Source organism: Metarhizium acridum (assembly GCF_019434415.1).
Source record: "Metarhizium acridum strain ARSEF 324 chromosome Unknown scaffold_72, whole genome shotgun sequence".
Lineage (NCBI taxonomy): Eukaryota > Fungi > Ascomycota > Sordariomycetes > Hypocreales > Clavicipitaceae > Metarhizium > Metarhizium acridum.
In genome coordinates, this window is record NW_027094019.1 from 1,736,251 (window position 1) to 1,757,768 (window position 21,518).

At 52.0% G+C, this 21,518-nt stretch overlaps 9 protein-coding genes across 11 annotated transcripts; 4 read left to right on the plus strand and 5 right to left on the minus strand.

Annotated features, from left to right (window-relative positions):
• The first annotated feature begins 1 nt into the window (after position 1).
• Positions 2-2,866, plus strand: VTC4_2 (vacuolar transporter chaperone). 2 transcript variants are annotated; one of them, XM_066119318.1, is made up of 4 exons: positions 2-160; positions 358-866; positions 921-2,519; positions 2,569-2,866. In XM_066119318.1, exons 2-4 carry the CDS (start codon positions 432-434, stop codon positions 2,848-2,850), a joined length of 2,316 nt encoding a protein of 771 aa, XP_065975956.1. In that variant the 5' UTR covers positions 2-160; positions 358-431; the 3' UTR covers positions 2,851-2,866. The 2 variants fall into 2 exon arrangements, with proteins under 2 accessions (XP_065975956.1, XP_065975957.1); XM_066119319.1 differs by having other exon boundaries at positions 2-866.
• Positions 2,867-3,731: 865 nt separating this feature from the next.
• Positions 3,732-7,149, minus strand: CDC54_2 (MCM DNA helicase complex subunit). The gene is made up of 3 exons (XM_066119320.1): positions 6,675-7,149; positions 5,736-6,602; positions 3,732-5,674 (listed from the first exon to the last, which is right to left on the minus strand). The coding sequence occupies exons 1-3, from the start codon at positions 7,006-7,008 to the stop codon at positions 3,816-3,818; spliced, it is 3,060 nt and encodes a 1,019-aa protein (XP_065975958.1). The 5' UTR covers positions 7,009-7,149; the 3' UTR covers positions 3,732-3,815.
• A 754-nt stretch (positions 7,150-7,903) lies between these two features.
• On the plus strand, positions 7,904-8,644 carry RET3_2 (Golgi-to-ER vesicle coat component; the record flags this gene model as incomplete). The annotated part of the gene is made up of 3 exons (XM_007811128.1): positions 7,904-8,015; positions 8,099-8,336; positions 8,404-8,644. 3 exons carry the CDS (start codon positions 7,904-7,906, stop codon positions 8,642-8,644), a joined length of 591 nt encoding a protein of 196 aa, XP_007809319.1.
• A 294-nt stretch (positions 8,645-8,938) lies between these two features.
• J3458_007313 (uncharacterized protein) lies at positions 8,939-10,252 on the minus strand (the record flags this gene model as incomplete). The annotated part of the gene is made up of 1 exon (XM_066119321.1): positions 8,939-10,252. One exon carries the CDS (start codon positions 10,250-10,252, stop codon positions 8,939-8,941), a length of 1,314 nt encoding a protein of 437 aa, XP_065975959.1.
• A 628-nt stretch (positions 10,253-10,880) lies between these two features.
• On the minus strand, positions 10,881-13,350 carry COG4_2 (Golgi transport complex subunit 4; the record flags this gene model as incomplete). The annotated part of the gene is made up of 2 exons (XM_066119322.1): positions 10,881-12,065; positions 12,127-13,350. 2 exons carry the CDS (start codon positions 13,348-13,350, stop codon positions 10,881-10,883), a joined length of 2,409 nt encoding a protein of 802 aa, XP_065975960.1.
• Positions 13,351-13,586: 236 nt separating this feature from the next.
• Positions 13,587-16,124, minus strand: PMR1_3 (High affinity Ca2+/Mn2+ P-type ATPase-like protein). 2 transcript variants are annotated; one of them, XM_066119323.1, is made up of 3 exons: positions 15,743-16,124; positions 14,351-15,688; positions 13,587-14,298 (listed from the first exon to the last, which is right to left on the minus strand). In XM_066119323.1, the coding sequence occupies exons 1-3, from the start codon at positions 16,014-16,016 to the stop codon at positions 13,760-13,762; spliced, it is 2,151 nt and encodes a 716-aa protein (XP_065975961.1). In that variant the 5' UTR covers positions 16,017-16,124; the 3' UTR covers positions 13,587-13,759. The 2 variants fall into 2 exon arrangements, with proteins under 2 accessions (XP_065975961.1, XP_065975962.1); XM_066119324.1 differs by having other exon boundaries at positions 14,351-16,101.
• A 57-nt stretch (positions 16,125-16,181) lies between these two features.
• Positions 16,182-17,137, minus strand: PMR1_5 (High affinity Ca2+/Mn2+ P-type ATPase-like protein; the record flags this gene model as incomplete). Its single annotated transcript, XM_066119325.1, has 2 exons — positions 16,182-16,925; positions 16,976-17,137. The coding sequence occupies 2 exons, from the start codon at positions 17,135-17,137 to the stop codon at positions 16,182-16,184; spliced, it is 906 nt and encodes a 301-aa protein (XP_065975963.1).
• A 1,112-nt stretch (positions 17,138-18,249) lies between these two features.
• MCD1_2 (sister chromatid cohesion protein 1) lies at positions 18,250-20,623 on the plus strand. Its single transcript, XM_066119326.1, has 2 exons — positions 18,250-18,821; positions 18,884-20,623. Exons 1-2 carry the CDS (start codon positions 18,558-18,560, stop codon positions 20,477-20,479), a joined length of 1,860 nt encoding a protein of 619 aa, XP_065975964.1. The 5' UTR covers positions 18,250-18,557; the 3' UTR covers positions 20,480-20,623.
• A 55-nt stretch (positions 20,624-20,678) lies between these two features.
• RBL2_2 (tubulin folding cofactor A) lies at positions 20,679-21,488 on the plus strand (the record flags this gene model as incomplete). The annotated part of the gene is made up of 1 exon (XM_066119327.1): positions 20,679-21,488. Exon 1 carries the CDS (start codon positions 21,252-21,254, stop codon positions 21,486-21,488), a length of 237 nt encoding a protein of 78 aa, XP_065975965.1. The 5' UTR covers positions 20,679-21,251.
• Positions 21,489-21,518: the final 30 nt, after the last annotated feature.

Below are 21,518 nucleotides of genomic sequence, written 5' to 3' on the forward strand. Positions count from 1 at the left end.
AGTGTGATTTGCCAATGCAATTTCCGTCCTGGCCTCCGCCCATCATCACGAGCTTCAATACTCAGCCAGTGCCCCATCATCGTCGGCTTTCTTCTTCGTTGTCCCAGCTGCAAGCCAGGCCTTGGCTGCATTTCCATTCGCCGTCCGTCCCTAAATTGAAGTGAGCTACTAATTTTCGCCTTCCCTCTTCACCCGGCCCGATCCTGCAGCAGTTTTGCAGTTGTGCGCTTGTGCAGTACCTTCTTTCCTTGCTGCTGTCCCGCCTGGTCGGCGTCGGCTGTGTTTTCCTGCTGTGTCCTCTAAATACTCCCTTGCGATCCATTAACCCCCTTGCGTCGCTCATGCTGATTGTTAAAGACTTCAAGACACAGAACAACTCCTGGAGAGCCTCAACCAAGGGCACGCTCAAACCTCAACCCGGCGTATTCGTCATGAAATTCGGCGAGCAGCTCCGGTCGAGCATTATCCGTGAGTATCAGTGGTATTACATTGACTACAATGGTCTGAAGGCCGAGCTTAAAAATGCCACGGGCCCTTCAAAGGCTGGTGGTGGCTCTGGAAACGAGTGGACCGAGGAGGATGAGATTCGATTTGTTGGCAAGCTCGAGGCTGAGCTGGAGAAGGTGCATACGAAGCAACAGGTCAAGGCCATGGAGATTTCTAGGCGTATTGCAGTCAGCGACCACGAGGTCAAGGATGTCGTCAATCGATTGAATGAGCGTGGCCTGAAAGAGGATGGTCCTAGCGAGGAGGAATTTCTGCTGCTGGAGGAGGACTTGAGCGACATCATTGCCGACGTCCATGATCTTGCCAAGTTTGTGCAGCTCAACTACACGGGCTTCTACAAAATCATCAAGAAGCATGATGTAAGCTTGAAGCGACTCGCCGATTGACTTGATAATGGCTAACCATGGGCAAAGAAACTGACGGGCTGGCATCTTCGTCCTGTTTTTGACACTCGACTCAAGGCAAAGCCGTTTTACAAGGAAAATTACGATGCTTCCGTCATTCAGCTGTCTAAGCTGTACGATGTGGTGCGAACCCGTGGCAACCCTGTCAAAGGTGACAGTGCTGCCGGAGGTGGCCAGGCCAACTTTGTTCGTCAGACAACAAAGTATTGGGTCCATCCTGACAACGTCACCGAGCTGAAGCTCATCATCCTGAAGCACTTACCAGTGCTTGTGTTCAATGCCAGCAAGGAGTTTGAGCAGGCGGATTCGGCTATCACGTCTATCTACTATGACAACCCTGAGAAATGGGACTTGTACGAGGGGCGATTGAAGAAGACCGAGGGAGCCGAAGCCATACGACTAAGATGGTATGGTGGGATGCAAAACGAGACTATTTTCGTCGAGCGAAAGACTCACCGAGAAGATTGGACCGGCGAAAAGTCCGTCAAGGCTCGTTTTTCCATCAAGGAGAAGAATGTCAACGCATATATGCGTGGTGAACTTCTTCCGGCCGCCATTTTTGAAAAAGCACGCAAGGAAGGCAAGAAGTCGGAGAAGGCTGTCGCAGAAGATGAACGGTTGGCCTCCGAAATCCAGTACTCCGTGTTGAAGCATGGCTATAAGCCTGTGTGCCGCTCATTTTACAACCGAACTGCCTTCCAGCTGCCAGCGGACGCTCGAGTTCGAATTTCTCTGGACACCGAGCTCACTATGGTTCGTGAAGACAATCTCGACGGACGTCAACGAAGCGGTGACAACTGGAGACGCATGGATATTGGGATCGACTGGCCATTCTCACAGTTACCCGCCGAGGATGTTGTCCGATTCCCCTATGCCGTCCTCGAAGTGAAACTGCAGACCCAAATGGGACAGGAGCCTCCCGAATGGGTGCGTCAGCTCATCGCATCGCACTTGGTCGAGGCGGTGCCCAAGTTCTCCAAGTTCATCCACGGTACGGCCTGTTTGTTCCCTGACCGAATCAAGCTTTTGCCTTTCTGGATGCCACAAATGGATGTAGATATCCGCAAGCCTGCTTCACATGACTTTGGTATCCGCAGACCTGGTCTGTCGGGAACAACCAACACCTCGGATGATGATGATGAGGATTTAGACTCCGATGACGAGGAACTGAGGTTGGCAGCTCGTCCAGCAACCTCGAATGGCCAATCTGGCTCACGCTCGCTTCCGGGACCAAGTGATACGGAAGGCCAGACAGCCGACCACGCAGTTGCCAATGATGAGGACTATCTAATATATGATTCCGATGACGAGTATGATCCCAATTACGAGCTGGAAGAAGCAAGACGAGTTGGAGGATGGCACTACTACCATACCCTCTTTACCACTAAAGGACGAGCACTACGTGATGGCACCCTCAACGTTCTGAAGCACTTGGTTCCTGCTCCTCGAAGCACACAGGTTCCGCGTAGTGATAGGCTACAGATGCTCTTCGGCTCCAGCTCCATTCAGCAGAAAAAGTTCAAGGCACCACCTGGCAAAAAAATTTACGTTCCTGTCCGTGTCGAGCCCAAGGTGTACTTTGCCGCAGAACGAACTTTCCTCGGATGGGTATGTGATACAAACCCGCAGTTTCAACATGCATGACTAACACTACTAGCTCGAATACTCAATCTACATTGGCGCTATTGCGATTACCCTCCTCAACTTTGGTGAACATCCAACTCCTACATCGTTCCTGGTCGCAGGCGTATTTACACTCCTTGCGATCCTGAGCTTGTGTTATTCAGTTGGAATTTACTTGTACAGAAGCAGATCGATTCGAAACCGCAAGGCGGCTCGATTCTATGACAAATGGGGACCTAGTGTTCTCTGCGTGTCATTGTTTATTGCCGTGGCATTGAACTTTGGCTTTGAGGGCAGAGAAAGAAATATTTGGTAAGAGGAGGACGAGTATGTATTGACTTATTTTTAACTTGTTTAAAAAAAATCAAGAAAAGGGCTAGATGGAGGGCATCTAGTAACACTGTATTTTGGCCGTACCTAGGCCAGGAACCGTAACTAACCACGCAAGACACCATGAACGCATGGCGATGCGTCAGACACACTAGCCGAATAGTGATTCATCACAGCGCGCGCCGGCGAAGGCTATCGCGAGATAGCCTCAGCCACTGATTGCGTGGAGCAAATTATAGCTTGTGCCGGTGACTCAAACCGCAAAGTCAAAGGTGGACGCACAACATATAGCAACGAGGTCTGCGCTCGTCGGCCGGACGAATATGTATAAGTTTCTACGGGGCGAACTGGATGATAATGGAGGTTGTTTGTTTGAGTAAGCTTGGTTTGATAAACTGAATAGCTTTGTATATGATTTATCACCTGTCATCAGTGTTGACTGAAGCAATGGATACGGGTGAATAGGACAAAGGAATTATCATGTTATTAAGTTTTCCTCCGTGACGAGGCTAAACTCACAAGGCTGTGTTACTTAGCTGCTTTTTTGGCTGCCTTTTTAGGTGCCTTTTTAGTTGCTGTTCTAGCTGTGTTTTTGGTGCTTTTAGGAGTCACTAATGTTGCTGGTGTGTCTGACGCATCGCGCGCGGCGCGCCGTCCAGAAAGAAGACAAATGCGGTACCAAGATGAAGAAAGGCACCAAAGATACAGCTAAAACAGCAACTAGAAAGGGCACCTAAAAAGGCAGCCAAAAAAAGCAGCTAAATAACACAGCCTTGTTAGTTTGGCCTCATTCCGGAGAGAGGAATTGTTATGTAACGAAATATTATTCATATAGCACATTGATATCTAACAAACTATCAACGCCAACATGTAAACCTAGACGTGTCCCTTCCTAGTCCTTGATATCCGCATTATTTTTCATCTCGACGTCACACTTGTACAAGACAAAGCTTACACCACAGCTGTTACTCTTCGAACGCTCCTCCTGGCTCCCTCGCCGCTGATCAAGATGAGATTCTCCGTCTCCAAAGCCCTCATGACCTCGTTAAACTCGGCCGCCTCCACGGGTATACTCGCGCCATCGGCCAAGCGCTTCGACACATCGCCCCATCGAACGCTATTCCCACCAGCCGTCATGTCGTCCAGCAATTTCAGAATAGCGTCTCTCAATTCTCCACGGCGCTTGCGGTCGGCCGCGCTCGTGCCCTCGGTTAAGAGAGACATGTCGATACGGCCCTGGGAGTCGGTGGCAGCCGTCTTGAGGGCGCTCTGAATGAGGCGATTGGCCTCGCGGACATCCTCCTTTGTGACGGTATTTGAGAGCCTCATCTTTGCGTGGGCCTCGGAGAGACGAATCATGCTCTCGAGTTGACGCGTCGTGGCGGTGATGCGCTTCTCCGCGGCGCGGACGTCCTGGCCCAGAGCGCGCATGGCAATGTATGCGCTGACGAGCTCCTCGCCGGCCTCACGGGAGATAACGGGCTGGACCTGAGCGCGGGCGTAGGAAATGTAGAGTGTGAGGAACTCGACGGGGAGGATGTCGTCGCTCGTGGGGGCAGAGTGAGGCTTGTCTTCGAGGTAGAGAGAGAGAAGATGCTTGGCGAGACGCTTGTCCGCCTTCTCGTCGACGCGATCGAGTATTAGATAGACGAGGTCGAAACGGGAGAGCAGGGTTGGAGGCAGGTCTATGTTTTGAGGTACGGAGAGGTCAGGGTTGTAGCGGCTGCCGATAGGGTTGGCAGAGGCGAGAATGCTGGTTCGGGCGTTGAGGGTGGTGATGATGCCTGCTTTGGCCACAGAGACGGTCTGCTGCTCCATGACCTCGTGAAGGACGGAGCGCGTTGCGTCAGACATCTTGTCGAATTCGTCGATGCAGCAGACACCACCGTCTGACAGGACCAGGGCACCGGACTCGAGCACGAGCTGTTTGGTTTCGGGGTCGCGGGTCACGTAGGCCGTGAGACCGACGGCTGAGGAGCCCTTGCCGCTGGTGTAGACACCGCGAGGAGCAATCTTGTGGACGTAGGAGAGCATCTGGGACTTTGAAGTGGAAGGGTCACCGCAAAGCAGTATGTTGATGTCGCCCCTGTACTTGGGACTGCCGCCCTTTTGGAACGTCTTGTTTGTGCCGCCAAAGAGTTGTAGGAGTATACCCTTTTTGACGTCGTCCATTTCGTAGATTGAAGGCGCGAGAGACCGGGACAGGAGCTCGTAGATGTCATTACGAGCAGCCGTTTCTCGAATCTTGGCTTCTTCTTCGGGTGTGATGACACGGGTCTGTTCTAGCCCGTTTGCGCCGTTGTCTGCGTCCTCTTCGCCTTCGATGCCAAGTGTGGTGGGATCGGCTCCCATACGCTTCTTGTCGACCTTTTGAACGTGAAGAACATCAACGTAAGTCTTGTATACGCTCTTGACAGCGCGTTGGCGTGGGTTGACTCGCACAGGGCTGACTCGGAATATCCCCGTCAACTGGACTCTGTCACCTGCCTTGCAGAAGTCTACGAGTTCGTTATACACGCAGACTGAGACGCTGTGGGGGGTTTGACCGGCAGGCACGGCATCAGGAGTCTCTTGCAGTTTGATGACTTGCTTGTCTTCAAATGAGCACCTGTTGTGGACGATCTGCATGGAGTTCTTGGAGTTGCAAATTTGTCGAGGACACTCGGTTGGCTCACGAATCTTGCCTCGGTCGAGGCTAACGTTGACAGAGTGGTTGCAAACGTTGCAACGGAAAAAGGCATCCTTCATGTCAGGAATGACGGGCGTTGTCCGAATAACGAGACCCTTTATAGAGATGAGGCGGTCCATGTCTGTGGGATGTGTTAGCACTGGAAACTGCGAGATTGAGGGACAAGGAAAACAAAAATATACCAGATGGGTTCAAATCTCTCAAGTTTATCGTCTTGTCGAGCCCAAAGGGACGGACGACGTACAAGTTCGCAGATACTTGATCCTCCAAAGACGGTTGGTCCTGCGGCGGACGGGGAGTAGCAGGGTCGTCAGGTCTGTCAGAGCTGGGGAAGACCGGTTCCGAGCTCTGGGTGCTGTTCTGGGTGTCGTGTTGACCAGCACTGCTCTGAGATTGCCGGTTTTTGAGAGAATCAGCTCGTGCCAGTTCTACCATCAAATCATGGACGGACTGATCCATGATGGGGACGATTTCCTGAGGATATGCCTGGATTTGGTACCACAGCTTGCGAGTGGGAGGGTACAGATTCAGGTCAGAAATGTCGAGATACAGCCTCGTAGTGCCAAGAAGCAGCATATTTTCCATGGCTTCTAGGTAGGGTTTGGACTCCGCATCTGGCGCGGCCTGCACCTCTGCATCTGAAAAGCCATCCCGGTACATTCTGTACTTTTGGGTGAAGTGGCGTAGGAAGTCTTTGAATGCTGCAAAGGTGTCATCAATGGATACAGTTGTACCCCAGATGAGACTTTGGCCTTGGCCGCCAAGAACATCGGCTTCAGACGTGTTTGGGTCTCGGTTGGCGAAAGACGCAGCATCCGAGCCAGGGGTTTGACCCTCTTGAACAACGCGACCAGTGTCATCCAGGATAATGCGTCGGGGGGCGCGAGGCGTTCGCAAGGCATCCGAGTTGATATCTCCACGCCTGTAAGCGGCAGAGCTACCTCGCTCTGAGCCAACAAACAAGCCGCTGCTCTCGCTGCGTAGCTCGGATCGAAGGCCAAGTGATCGGCCAGGACTGGAGCTCGGTTCGTATCGGATTGGTGAGGACTCTGCGAGGTGTCAGCAATCGCGACAAAGCTGTAGTTATGTGGCGATGGGAGAAGAGCAAATGAAATATTTACCTCCGGCAAAGTTCCCACTTGCTCTAGGCGTTCTCTGAGGATCATCTCGAGGTGTCTGCGACTCGGACATTTGCCGCAACGGAGAGCTAGGAGTAGCAGCATGAGCTTGCGTGCTCTGGCTATCCGTCATCTGCCTCAAAGGGGACGACACGTCTCCGTTCTCCCCATGCTCCTGACCAGCTACGGGGCCAGGAGACGAGGACTGAAAAAAAATTGGGCTTGAGGCCAGCTGCGAAGGCGCATTGCGAGGGGTATTGGCTTCGGACTGGCGAGTAGACCGACGCGGAGTGGCAGACTGGGAACTGCGCTGCCGGCGTTGTGACGGCGACGACATTATTAAATGTTGCAATCAATTCAAAACGTATGGGGTCAGATCCTGCTAAACTTCATACAAGATGTCGATATTGGGGGGGAAAGATGAGAATGAACAATGGCGATGTGAAGGGTGCTTTAGGTCCGAAGTGGTGAAATGGTGAAGTGGTCAAGTGGAGGGGCTTCATTTTACGCGTCTTGGTCGCGTCTTGACGCGTAAAGTGGTTGTCATTTAGTCCAGGTGCACGACGCGGCAGTCCCTGGTGCCAGACCCCCTGTGTGGCTTGTCCTTCACAGGGCAGCGGGTGCCAGGCCCATCGAATTCTTTGACGTATGGTTCTGCCCGACCAGATTTCAATGTGTCTACTTCGAGCGGAGTAAAGAATTTCCCGTCCCAGATTCATCGTACCACATGAAATCGAGTTGGCGGCAGAAATATCTACATCTGTCCCCGACAACGGAATATGTCGACGCTAAGGAATTGTGGTATATACATTGGCACTAAGTCCGTGAGTTGTCAAATCGCGTTCCAGCCCGTCCCATGGCAGTAGAGTCCGCCGCTTAGCATCTCTTACCATACGCCGTCTTCACCATTGTCATTGCTATATGAAGACGTTAAAACAACAATATTAACCTGTCAACTTGAAACTGTCAATAGTTGCACAAGTACTCCGTACCTAACTAACAGGTACATTGGTAGTTTCGAATCTGCAAGGCAACCCAAGGACTCGTGCATCCCAGGTTCTCTTTGATGGCAGCTTCAGCCAATCATAATGCAAAATTGTCAATTGAGCCCCACCGTGATTGACCACCGAGACCAACATCGTCTTCTGTATCTCCACGTTACCTCAACGAGGGCATCCATCCCCATCGCAACAGTATCCAACAACCGTCCACGCCGCACTCTCCTCGCAACCATGTCTCCAGGAATGTCCCTTTTCTCGGTGCAAGCCGTCCTCATTCTCGGCACAGAGGACGGCGCCAGAATCCTGGCCAAATACTACTCTCCCCCGCACAGCACCGCCGGTAGTAAGTTCCCTTCCCGGCTAGGGGGTCGATGCCATCAAACCGGGCCAAAATCATATAAACTGACAAACCCCGCCCCCACACAGGCGCCGCAGCTTCCAGCAACCCATATCCTGACCTGAAAGCCCAAAAGGCCTTCGAGAAGGGCCTCATCGAAAAGACGGCCAAGCAGACGGGCGACATCATCCTCTACGATAACAGAATCGTCTTGTACAAGCTCGAGTCCGACGTTATGATTTACGTGGTGGGCAGCCCGGACGAGAACGAAATTCTGCTGTACAACACTGTTCTCGCCATCCGTGACTCACTACACCTCGTCTTCAAGTACATTTGCCTCCTCCCTCCCTAACTCGTGCAGTTTCCATGTAAAGTCCCAGACTAACAGCCACAGACAATCCGTGGACAAGCGCACCATCATCGAAAACTACGACCTCGTCTCCCTTGCCATCGACGAAATCGTCGACGACGGCATCATCCTTGAAACAGACCCTACCATTATTGTCCAGCGCGTCAGCAGAGCTCCGGCGCAAGACGTGCCCATCGGCCGCATCGACCTCAGCGAACAGGGTGTCAATAATCTAGCGCAATTGGGCAAGTCAAAGCTGGCAGACTGGTTACGGCAGGGCTTGTAAAGGCTTTGCAAAATCCACTGTCTTCTGCGTCTCGTAGACTTTGACACGAAAATACCATTGATGATGATGTGGGAAATAATGGACGTTACTTTGTTTTGTTTTGTTTTAAAAAGAATTGTCGTATGACAGAAGGACAACGGTTGTTCATCTTCTGAAAGCGCCGCATGACATGGGAAATGGGCAGGTTTATTGATCTGCTCGGGCCTGGTAGATCTACAAAGTAGGATGGAGAGAAGAGAATACAAAAAAAATTTTTGAAGAAGAAAAAAAAAAGGTTGAAACGCTTCATGGTGTCTATGCTCTAGTTTCAGATGCCGCCTTGCGAAGGCGGTTCATCACAGCAGCTGCTATATCCAGCTCATCGTCTATACCGTCTACAAAAATAACATCTGCGCCCCGTCTATCCAGCTCTCGAAGGGCGGAGAATAAGCCTTGCGCTATACCGCGGTGTTCTTGACCCAGACTTATGTCGAATACTTGGCCGATTGTCTCCCCTTGTTCATTTTGCAATTCCCCAGCATATACATCGTACGGCATCTCGTCGTGCTGGCCGTTCTGCTGACTGTGGCAAATCTGTCTCGCATCCGGATGAAGCCTGCTGCATCGCAGGCCAGCAGCGGGCTTCCACCTCTTGGTCCGTATGACTCCCACCTTCTTCCTCGCGGTGCCATTCATGGTGTGTGTGTCCCCATTCGCGGTCGCCACAACAGCTTCCGCGTCCGCCTTGACAATCCCGGCTCGCCCATTCTCATAGCTCGACTCGTATAGCACGACCCTCGCCCTGGGACTATAGTGCTTGTACTTCATGCCCGGTGCTCGCGGCGCCGCTTTGCCCTCCTCGCTCTGGTCCTTGTACGCCTTCACGACATCTTCCCAGCCGGGACAGCTCCTCAACTCGTCGATGGCCACACCCCCCGGCCTCAGAACAGCCGGCGGATCACACAGGCCATCGACGACTGTGCTTTCAACGCCAACCCGGCAAGAACCCCCGTCGAGGATCATTTCGATCCGCCCATCCAAGTCATCCTTGACGTGTTGCGCCATGGTAGGCGACGGCTTCGTAGAGGCATTCGCAGAGGGGGCAGCCAGCGGCACGCCAGCAAGTTTGATGAGCGTCAGCGCCAACGGCGACGACGGCATGCGCACACCAAACGTCGCGAGTCCGGCAGTGACCTCTGGCGCAAGCGGCGAGGGATCGGGGTTGGGCAGGAGAATGGTCAACGGACCCGGCCAGAACCTCTTCATGAGAGACTGATAGCGCGCCGGGATGGCATCTTCGCCGCGGGAGCCAAGCAGGGTCCGCAGCATATCAAGATCACACACGTGCACTATAAGCGGGTTGTCCGACGGCCTCCCCTTTGCCGAATATATCCCCTTGACGGACGCGCTCCTCGTGGCGTCGGCGCCCAGGCCGTACACCGTCTCCGTGGGGAAAGCAACGGGTGTGTCTTTGGTCCTGAGGTACTCTGCGGCGGGTTCTAGTGTGGTGACTGCATCTCTGGCGTCTTTGTGAATGTGCCAGTGCTCTAATCTGCCCAGGGGGTCCTTGGAGTCGTCAAACGAGCCCAGTGTGCCCTTGTGAGGGACGGCAACCACCCGCGTGTTCATGGCGGGCGGTGCTGAGATTGTGGTGAAGGGTCGAAATGGGGATCTGGTGAGGAGGACCGATATAAGTCGTGATGAGGCGAGACGAGCCAACGTGAATGGTATGAGTGAGAGTTGAGATGAGAGACTGCCTGGTTGGGTGATGACGAGAGATTCAAGACAGGTTCGTTTATAGAGAGACGGAATAAGTCATTAGATTATCACACAAGAGATAAGATAATAATAGGTTGGGTAGTCGGTCGATGTTTGAATGTCTGATATTGGCCATCGAAATTTTCTGGGGTGGCTGCCTGGCCTTGCTCACTCGCCTTGGACCCTCCGATGCGCGCAGAGACATTTTGGTCCGTCACTTGCCACTGGCTGGTTTCTACCAGACCACACCAGGCACCGAGGCCCACTGGAGCCGTGTCCGCCAGCAGTGCTCGACACCCATTGGGCCAGTCCAGTCTGGTCCATTGGGCCAGTCCAGTCTGGTCGTCAACTCTGGAACTTCACCAGTCGAGTCGCTTCGCGCAAGTCTTGTCCAACACAGAACTTGCAGGCAACACCTCAATCCCTCAATACAGGCATCCCCGCATACTTCGTCATAAATTCTTTACGCTGTCTATGACCATATTTCCGCGAGCCAAACTTAGCCCTTCACCAGCCCCCTCGCCCTTCTCCTCTCCTCCTCCGTCAACACCCATTCAATAGCGTCTTCGTCATTGCCAAGCTCTTCCCACTCGTCGTCCTCCATATTAGCCACCATGAGCAGCTGAGTCACTTTGCCAAACGCCTCCCTGACACGATAATCCCCCTTGGAGACGATGTTTACGATGCCGGTAAAGTCCCTTTCTATGCGGACCGCGCCGAACGGACTCGTCTTCCCGGCATAGCTCAATATCCTCTTCTCCAAGATCCTGGACAGGTATCGAGCTGTGATGTCTAGTAGCGTTCTGAATGTCCCGGGCGTCATTATGCGTGCAATCGGCTTCATTAGCTGATCCCAGCCATGTTCGAATCGTCTCGAAACCTGGTCAAGAATGTCCCCTACGTTTTCGTCATTTTGCTCTGCCACTTCCGCCACGTCTTCTTCGTCCAGAGTGTAATCCACGTCCCGGAAAGTATCGTTGAAAATGGGCCGTAATCGAGGCTTGACGACTTGAGTCAAGAGGACTTGGATACCTTCGTTGAGGAGCTCAGAGGACTTGTTGATGAAGCTGGTCTCCAGGGAGTGTAGCGTGTTGGCGGCAAATGTGTTATCCTTGTCGAATGGGAACGAATCTTTCAAAGACTCGTGTAGTGTTACGCCATTTGCTTGGCCTTCGGCTGTCACGACTCGGCTGCCGATGATTCTGCTCAAGTATTCATTTGCCATATCCAGGCTGTTGATGAGCACAATGAACTGGATGATTTTGTCTTCCGGGGGAAAGCCGCCGTGTACGGCTGGCTTCGGATAAGATTCGTCTCTCATCTTGCGCTGCACCATGCCAATGAAATCAGAGCCCAAGACTCGGCCAATAGTCGGAATGACGGATGCAATAACATCCCGCTGTGATGTCGACATTGATTTCTGTATCACCGCATTGACAATGTACATGACATCATCTACGGCTGTGATAATAATAGGACCATGACCGTCAATCGACCTATTTAGGCGCAAGGACAAACCGGTTGGATACTCATCCAATTGGAATGCTTTTTCTACAGACCGGCGAAAAAAGAACGTCGTCATGACATTATACGGCGTTGTGAGCTTTGCGGAGACCTTCCGATACAAGTTTGACTTGATCAACAGTTCTGGCAATACCAACGGCCTATCTTCATCAGAAGGAACCTGAGCGCGCCCCCTTGTTAGTCCCCGTTCCAACCCCTTGTCATAGTAGAGGGCAGCTTACCATGCATTTACCAGACAGAAACCGCGTATAGAGTGACCATCTTCCAAGCATAAGGGCAATCTCGTTCAGCAGCCCATCCACTTCTTTCATGTTGACACCCTCATCCTCGCTGGAACGGGGATTCCCGCCACCCACAGCTGGGGAATTGACCCGCGGCGCACCACTTCTGGGCGCCTGTGGCAGAAAGCTCTGCACCAAAAACGAAAAGGGATAACTTTTCACATCGGTAATCACCCTGTCAATACCGCGCTCATCGCTCCAAGTATCCATGATAATGCCACCCTGAACATCCGCTTCCATTTGTAGTCGCTCAATCACACGGGCCATCTTGCCAGCACCATAATGCCGCTCCACAAGACCCCCGTGGCTTTCCACGATCTGCGCTATATGTTCAAATAGCCTCGTCAATGCATTGGCGTAGAAGAATCCCTCCTTCCTGCCGTGAGGAGCGCCGACACTGTCCTTCAGTGTGGCGCGAGCCGTCCCTGCTACCCCTTGGCAGACATATCGCCCGTACACGTCCAGCCCAACGTCAGCTCGTCCAATCAAGGGGAACAGCTTAAAGAATCGGGTAACCTTTGTGCCGTCCCCATCTCCAGCCGCCTTTTCAAACTCCCGCAAGAAGAGCCCGCAAAGAGACTCTCTTGCCGTCTCCAGCGTCACCCACGGAGGGTCGGGTACCTCCACGCTGGGAACTATGCTTGAGGCGAAAGCTCCCCGGGCGATTTCTTCTGGAACTTTGCTTGCTCGGTCCAGGTAGGCAGCTGCTGCCTCCCAGTCCTGTGGCGCGCCCATGGAGCCCACCACGCCGTTGACACAGGCTTTGAGCTCGGCAACTTGCTCAACCACGCCGAGTGTGTCTTCTACACGGCTCTTCTCCAGGTCCAGCTCCTTGACCCTGTTGCTGAGCCTACCCGCAGTCTCGGCTGCGGATGAGAGCATGTCATTGCTAATGGATCTCGCAGCGATGACCTGAGCACCCAGACCGGCTCGCAACAGATCCAATCGGCCGAGGTCTCGTGTTAGGTCGGCCTGTGAAGCGATCAAGGAGTCGAGACGGGCTGTTATGTCGGATTCCCGGGCATGCAGCGTTGCCAGTGCGGCGCGCAGTTCGGCCGCGCATGAGACATCGTTGAGGGGCGATGGTGTGGCAGTTTTCGGCTTCATGTCCTTGCCATCGGTGGTGCTGTAGCGATTAAGCACGCCATTGGGGAGAGAGGACATTGGCGACGAGAAGATCCGGCCGGGTGGCACATAGCTCCCGGAGGCTTTGTTGACGAGGTTGCTGACTGTGTGTGTTGTTGACTGAAGAGCTTGTAGGTTGAGTTGTCCGAGACCTCAGGTGGTTGGTGGTTGTGGCACATGCGGGCTGTCGAGCTGGCTAGTAACTATGTCCCAGCCTGTTTCGACCCACCACCAGTGCTTGCTACGGCGGCGCCAACAACTTCCATCATGTAAACCTCAGATTCAGTCAATCAATCCTGCTAGAGAACCCCTTTCTAGAATCCACCAAGTCTTCCATTGCTATGAATTGCTATGCTATGATTTATATGTTGGGACTCCAACTCTATGTAAAACAAAATGTCCGTCAAGCAAGCTGCCGCCGAATATATACCCCTTTGCCATGGAGACATCACACAGCTTGACTATATCCGCTGCCCAAACGCCGCTTTCCGTACTTTAGGTATTTGCGTAACTCATCCGCCCAGAACACTGAGCTACAAAGAACAATGAGCCTGAAAAGATCGCCAAGTCCTATCGCCTCTGTCTGGAACACTTCCTGAAGCCAAGGCATGTATATGACCAATAGCTGGCAGACAACACTGAGTGACACCGCCCAATTAAATAAGGTGTTGGCGAACAGGCCGATTTCGCCTCGGAAAATAGATTTTGACTCCGATCGACAGCTAAGTGCGTTAAACATGTCGAAGAAGACAAAGCACGTAAACGTCATGGTTGTGTCACGTCGTGTTACTTGTCCATCGGCCAACATTTCGTGCCTGTATATTAGCATGGTGCCGATCATGATGATGACAGCAGATGTTAGGACACGCATAAGAACCGCCCTGGTAAGTACCGCGTCGTTGCGTCTTCGTGGGGGCCGATTCATCACATCGGGATCGACCTTCTCAACTCCAAGGGACTGAGCTGGAGGTCCGTCCATGATGATATCTAACATTATGTTAACGTTGAAGTGAGGCCTACATATACCATGAAAACTTACTAATCCACAAAATTTGCATGGCGTTCAAAGGAGTTTTGAAGCCAAAAAAGGTACACAAGAGTACAAGAGACAAGCTGGCAGCACTGGTGCTGAGTTGGAAGGTGAGAAAGTTTTGGATATTGTTGAAAATGCCTTTGCCTTCCTCAATTGCGCGCAGAATCGTCGAAAAGTCATCGTCTGTGAGAATCATATCTGCGGCTTCCTTAGCCACATCAGTTCCGTGGCGGCCCATCGAGATACCAATGTCAGCCTTTTTCAAAGCAGGAGCATCATTGACTCCATCTCCAGTCATAGCAACAATATCGCCACGAGATTGCAAAGCCTTGATAATCTTCATCTTGTGATCCGGGTTCGTTCTAGCAAAAATAGTGGTATGCTGCATGGCCAGGGCCAGGTCCTCCTCCGACATGTTATCGACCTCTTCTCCAAGAAGCACAGGCCGCACAGTACCTTGACTACTCGAATGTTCGCTAGCCACCGCGATATTCATGCCCAGCTGCTTGCCAATGGCAAGGGCTGTGGTTTCAGCATCACCAGTGATCATAATAACCTTGACTCCGCCTCGCATAAGCCTCTTGAGGGAACGACTAACCCCAGGTCTTGGTGGATCACTCATACCCACCAAACCAGCAAATATCAAGTCCCTGTAGACATCCTCATTGGCCTCCTGGGATGAATTTGTGCTGTTTTCGAGATCCGGCGTCCCAGTGCGCGAAGTTCCCTGTGCGGTCCTTCCTCTGAAAGACTTGGACACAGGTCCACTGGCAAAAGCTAGAACACGGAGTCCCTTCATTGCCATTGTTTTGGCTGCTGCTAGAGCCTCTTCACGTCTAGCTGTATCAAGAACAATCTCTCTTCCGTCACTGTCCAGGTAAGTACTGCATGCAGTAAGAACCTTTTCGACTGAACCCTTCATATACGCATACTCTTTTTCTCCTTTGGAATCAGAGCCAATAGTCACGCCCATCCATTTTCTCTCAGAACTGAACGGCGTTTCCGCTACCCGCGGTCCTATGGAGTCGCGAATGTCATGTTCCTTGAACTTATCAAGCATATCCAACATGGCGACATCCGTGGGTTGGCCGACCCATCTCGAATTCGTGGCTACTTGCCCACGCCCCAGCGTAGAGGACAAAACTGCTGAAGCAGCGGCGCCGCTCTCGGTATATTTTTGCGCAAGCCGTGCATTATTGGCGATGTTTCCGATGCGCATAATTCTCAACAGTGTAGGTGTACTCTTATCATCCAGGGAATCGCTGTCAGAGGCAACGTCGATCGGGTCCCCGGCTCCAAAATACCACATCTCAGACGTTGTCATATGATTTGTAGTCAACGTACCTGGACAAATACACTCAGTCTCAATTTAGAACTTTGGCAAAGGGCAAGGCTTACCGGTCTTGTCGGTACAAACTACATTGACAGAGCCAAGAGTCTCGACCTTGGGCATTCTACGAACAATTGCGTTGTGTCGTGCCATTCTGTGGACGCCAAGTGCTAGAGTAACGGTTACGATAATCGGAAGGCCCTCTGGAATCGCCGCTACGGCAAGTGAAATAGAAATTGTGAAAATCTCCAATAACTTCTTGCCTTGCAACCATCCAACTAATGAAATCAGGCCAATGACAACAAAAGAGGCCTTACTGAGTTGGGTACCAAGTTCGTCCATGGACAGTTGAAGTGGCGAACGAGGGCTTTCCGTACCAGATACGCTGGTCGCTATAGTACCAAAGTGTGTGCTCCCACCGGTCGCGAACACAATGCCTCGGCCATGGCCAGATGTTACAAAGTTCCCATGAATGCGATGTTGTGTGTGTCACTGCCGGGATCTCCTTTATGATGACCCCCGGACCCAAGTGCTGGCGGATGAGGAAGCTGTAGATGGTTCAATTCCGTGGGCGCTGACTCGTCTTGTTCGCGCCTCAGCCGTGACTCGAACCGGTTCCGTCTCCCCTGTCAAATTGGAGGCATCTATTGTCAAATCGGTTGCCTTGGTCACACGAATATCGGCCGGGATCCGATCGCCAGTTGTGAACAGCACCAAGTCACCGGGAACAAGCTGTCCGGCCATAACCTTGGTTGATACGGCATCCATAGCATCCTCTACTGGTGTCTTCGATCCAGAGCTGCCAGTCGAGCCAGGGTCGTCGGATGGTGGTGGCCAGGCAGGAGATTTGGGTATAGTCGCTGAAGGTTTGCTGGATCCCCCACGTACCAGATGAGCATGGTTTGGAACCAAGTGGTTAAGAGCTTCAATTGATTGTTCGGACCGATACTCTTGGATAAACCCAACAGTCACTACGATTGTGACGGCGACTGTAATGCTCACTGCGTCGTCTAAGTTGCCCAACAAGACGGACATGCCCGCGGACACAAGTAGGAGAATAATTAGCGGTTCTTGGAATTGCTTCACAAATCGCAACCAAAGAGGCTCTGGTTCATCATGGGGAATCTCGTTTGGGCCATAATCACCCAGTCGGGTCAGGGCATCGGTGGCAGTAAGTCCATGAGTTAACGACGTTCGCAAGCGCGCAGCGGCTTCGCTGGGCGTCATATAGGAAAATTCATCCGCGACATTCTTGACAAAAGTTAGCGATGTGTACTCCGGCAGCCATGGCGATGAGCTACATACTCTGGCGTGCGATGAGGGAGTTCGGCATGTTGCGATCGAACTGGTTTGCCATTTTCGGACGAGTCGAAGGTGGACAATTCCATGATGGCTGGAGTGCTCGAGGTAGGGAGTAGAGTCTCCTTCCCTGAGCCGTCGCGTGCAAACCATGGCATCTGCATTTTTGTGCTCAGAGAGTCGGCCGTTCTAGTGTAGATATCGCATCGGGATGACTAGATGATGAGAAACGGATGTGCGTCGTCATAGGGAAATGTTCAGGCAAAAGACGTTGGTCGCTCGCATACACTAATGCCCAAGGCGTAAACAGGCCGCTGGAATGTGGATTAGAGATGGACTATTAAGTGAGGGGCAGAAAAAAGACAAGAAATTAAAAGAAAATTGCCCTTGACGATGGACGAAGAAAGGCAGACAAGTATGCAAAGAGGGTATTACTCCGTGGACAATGGTTTGTCGGAGAGTAGATTTACCAAGTCTAGGAACTTAGAAACAACTTTCCAGGGGCAGTTTTCCGCTGAGAACAGATCTGCATGCGACTTGGAGTGTGGATCCCCTTAATGTCAGCCGAAGCCATAATGAGTCCCATAATAGCCTGTACTCTCACTACCGCCATACTCGCTGTCCGTGGCACCATTGCATTATGGTTTGTGGCAGGCGCATAAAATAGGAACAACTCTGAGAGCTCGAGAATACATCGGATAGTGGGTCCGCTGCCCATGAACAGGCCGAATATTGAATTAGTATGGCAGGAATATAACGAGGGCTAAACAAAGGTATTTCCAGGCCGGGATCCGTGCGGCTATGCCAGGTATGCTCTTGGGTGTACGGGCACGGAGTGTATGCCCGACAGTAATGTACTGGTTGGTAGTAAGCATATGAATGACCCAGACCTTTCACATTTTCCCCTTTAGTGGTACTTGTATTGATAATAGCTTCGCTCGAATGGCCATGGATTGGCACAAACGACCGTCCAGTGGCAGTAGCAGAATTCCTTGGAGGCGGTTTTAAGAATGAATGCGGGCCGAAAAGTACTCCATAACCCTAGGCACAGTACTCCGAACCGGAGTAGTATAAAAGCTGCTGAATGATATGAAGGATGCATGCATCTCAGTTGGGTTAGTGGACCCACTTTCTGTTGTCCTAAGTGATGGTGCGGAAGGAGCGTTCTTCCGTCCTGGGCAGTGGACGTTGCCTCCCCCCAACCACCTGGATATTTGCACTGGGTACCAATCCTGATCTTCCCACCCAGCATCTCGTCACGGACCCACTATCACAATCCACGCTCATTTTATCGCTCGGTACGCCATCGCTCTCGGTCGCGGACACGTACCTTTAACTCGCCCGATTATTTCGCTTTGCTATACTGTTTTGCGCGGCCCTTTTTTGCGCGTTGCAAAGCGTCGACACGGTTCATATCCTTGTTTACCCCGACAACGCGCCACCGTGGGTGCTGTTGACACGAAACTTCTCGACACCCCCACTGGCGCTTGCTCTTCAAACATCTCAGCGGGCTCGCATTAAGCCTTCGTGTACTTGCTCGTTTCGAGCCATTCGAGCAGCCGTGTCGCGTCGCGAAGCGCCACCATGTTCTACTCGGAGACTCTCCTCCAGAAGAGCGGGCCCCTGGCTCGCGTCTGGCTGTCGGCAAATCTGGAGCGCAAGCTGTCCAAAAATCATATCCTACAGTCCAATGTCACCGACAGTGTTGAGGCTATCATCACACCGAACCAGGCGCCTATGGCACTGCGTCTGAGTGGCCAGCTTCTGCTTGGTGTTGTGAGAATATACCAACGGAAGACGCGTTATTTGCTAGATGACTGTAATGAAGCTATGATGAAGATCAAAATGGTGAGTCACTCGGAAGCCAGTCTCATTTGTCATAAAGAACACTACTAACGTTGTGATGCTAGGCTTTCCGATCCAGTGGAAACAATGATATGGCCGCTAATTTACAAATGCCGAATCGCGAGGCCTTGCTTTTGCCTGATCGGATCACGCCTTATGACAATTTGGAATTGCCTCCTCCTCCGGATGCCTCATGGCTGTTGTCTCAGGTCGACGACATCACGGCTACTCCAGTCGGCCGCAAAGGCCGTGCCAGCAATAACAGAGATATTAATTTGCAGGAAGATCTTGAAGTCAGTCAATTTCTACACGGCAATGACAACGCAGACGACAGTTTTGCACCAATGGGCGAGTTAGAACTTGAGCTCGACTTCGGCTTCAGCATAGACGACGACTTGAGCCAAAGTATCGAACATGGTCGAGATGCACCGCCAGCACGCGACGTTGAAGATGACATGTTGAGCGACGACTTGGAACTTCGGTCACACAACAAGGACGCGACTGATTTGGGAGAACCCCCTGTGAGAATCGCGGATGGAGAGGGCGATATTGCAATGGGTGATGATGATTTCGCTTTCAACGTTGATGACCAATCTGCCATACCAGGGATGGCTTCCACAACGAATCTTGCCCGTGAGAGAATATCCGAGTCGCCACTTTCCGACATTGACGAGAAACTGGCACTGGAGATTGAAACAGAATACTCGCGCCACAACCATACCGATCTCTATGAACCCACGGAAGACACAGAACACACCATCGTCCGCAGACCTGCCCAACGTGCAAAAAAGCAGAAGATTATGATGCCCGATAATGAGATTGCCCTGTCAAGTAGTCATATTAAACAGCAACAGGCTGATCGACAGAATATCATCAAACCTGCCTCTTATCTTCCTCGAGATCCCTTTCTCCTAGCTCTGATGGATATGCAGAAGACTGGTGGGTTTGTCTCCTCTATCATGACCGAGGGTCGCAGCTCAGCCTGGGCCCCAGAGCTTCGAGGCATGCTCTCATTAGACGCCGTCCGGGGAATGAGCGAGCTCAAGCGAAAGCGAGACAGCGGCATTGCGGATGTGGATAGCGACGCCGGTGCTGCCAAGTCACCGCGCCTGGAACTTGGAGACGATACAGACTTCGGCTTTGATGGCGGCGACGGCGTGGCTAGCCATAGTGTGGCAGCCGATGGCACCATCCTGGAGATCCCTGCCGCTGGCGGCGACGATGATCACTACGAACCTGACGGAAGTGTAATGAACCCTTTCGACGCAACGACGGCTCCTCTTGTGCATCCTCAAGACAGTGGTCCAGTCTCTGTTGGTACCAAGCATGCTGTACACATTCTTCGAGACTTGTTTGGAGCTGAGGCTGCCACAAACGCCGAGAGGAGGAAGAAGAGCTCCGTTGTGTTCCAGAATCTGCTACCCGAGAAGCAAACCACCAAGGCAGAAGCCACCAAGATGTTCTTCGAGTGTCTTGTCCTCGCCACTAAGGATGCGATCAAGGTTGAACAAGGACCAGAATTGGGGGCGCCCATCAGAGTTCGTGGTAAGAGAGGATTGTGGGGAGACTGGGCTGAGCGAGAAGCCGGAGGCGAGATTTCGAACCAGAACGAGCCGGAGCCTGCAGCAGTCAGTTCTACTGCAGTTGCTGTGGAGGCCTAAAATCACAACCTGGCTGTTGTATGACACATCATTTTGATTTCATGACCAAAAAAAAAAAGAATAATTATGGTGTGGTACGCTGTCTGGACTACTATGTTGGCTAGGAAGATTGGTTGTGTGCTCGTGTACTATACTGGATTCGCGCATTTTGGGCATTGGCTTGTTGGACTACTCTGAAGGCGTGCAGCAGGCGTTGATGGAAAGATACCATTGATCACGACGGGATACGGTTGGTCAGGGATGTTTATGAAGAGCAAAATGTTGGAGCTTGGAGAGCGAAATGGACCTTATAGAAAGGCCGGTTTTAGCCTCTAAATGTAGGCCTTTTTGTGCGAGGGTGCTGGTTATGGGAAAGCAATGATTCTAATTAGGTAGCCGTTACACTTAAAAATCAATGAAAGGTTTCACCTCAACATTCTGCGCGTGCCTGTTAATGCGTGACAGTGGAGGAAGATGTTACAAGAAGGAAATCGCCCATGTCTGCCTACTCGTACTTGAAAGTACTCCGTACATGACAACCGTGACGCAACAATGGCAGTGGTCTTTTGGCACAACCCCACCATTGCACCCCACGTCCATGGTTCACCCACAGGCACTCGATTAGATTGCTCCCCGACAACAGGCACCAGTATCTTTCAAATCCCAGCCAGCCATATCACAACAAACCATTACAAATAACCTTGTCTATCAGACAGATATTCTACAATCCCTTGAATTCCAAAGCTTACCAACGCCGGGGCACGCGGGAAGAGCCTAAAAGCACGCACGCAACATGCCTCCTCCTTCACAGCTCGCCATCGCAACGGGCGCCGTAACCAGGCTCCTCAAAGAAGAAGCCTCGTACCGCAAGGAACTAGCCGACCAAGAAGCGCAAGTGAAGAAGCTAGAGGAGAGTATCCGTAACGGAGGCGGCGACGGGGATGGCAATGCGGAGTTTATGCTGAAGCAGAATGTGCGTTCCCTCCCCTCTTTCCTTGATTCCCGTTTCGATAGTCGCGTCGGAGCATGAGCTCGAATCTGTATCTATGGTGAAGAAAAA

Excerpts from the sequence above, each read along its gene's own strand:
- VTC4_2 (XM_066119319.1), top strand. The coding sequence starts at position 342 with ATGCTGATTGTTAAAGACTTCAAGACACAGAACAACTCCTGGAGAGCC. Across the intron at positions 867-920 it reads AAATCATCAAGAAGCATGAT|AAACTGACGGGCTGGCATCT; the intron begins GTAAGCTTGAAG and ends CCATGGGCAAAG. Across the intron at positions 2,520-2,568 it reads AACGAACTTTCCTCGGATGG|CTCGAATACTCAATCTACAT; the intron begins GTATGTGATACA and ends TAACACTACTAG.
- CDC54_2 (XM_066119320.1), bottom strand. The coding sequence starts at position 7,008 with ATGTCGTCGCCGTCACAACGCCGGCAGCGCAGTTCCCAGTCTGCCACT. Across the intron at positions 6,603-6,674 it reads AAGTGGGAACTTTGCCGGAG|AGTCCTCACCAATCCGATAC; the intron begins GTAAATATTTCA and ends GACACCTCGCAG. Across the intron at positions 5,675-5,735 it reads GAGAGATTTGAACCCATCTG|ACATGGACCGCCTCATCTCT; the intron begins GTATATTTTTGT and ends CACATCCCACAG.
- PMR1_3 (XM_066119323.1), bottom strand. The coding sequence starts at position 16,016 with ATGGACGAACTTGGTACCCAACTCAGTAAGGCCTCTTTTGTTGTCATT. Across the intron at positions 15,689-15,742 it reads AGTTTGTACCGACAAGACCG|GTACGTTGACTACAAATCAT; the intron begins GTAAGCCTTGCC and ends GTATTTGTCCAG. Across the intron at positions 14,299-14,350 it reads CATGCAAATTTTGTGGATTA|ATATCATCATGGACGGACCT; the intron begins GTAAGTTTTCAT and ends ACATAATGTTAG.
- MCD1_2 (XM_066119326.1), top strand. The coding sequence starts at position 18,558 with ATGTTCTACTCGGAGACTCTCCTCCAGAAGAGCGGGCCCCTGGCTCGC. Across the intron at positions 18,822-18,883 it reads CTATGATGAAGATCAAAATG|GCTTTCCGATCCAGTGGAAA; the intron begins GTGAGTCACTCG and ends TTGTGATGCTAG.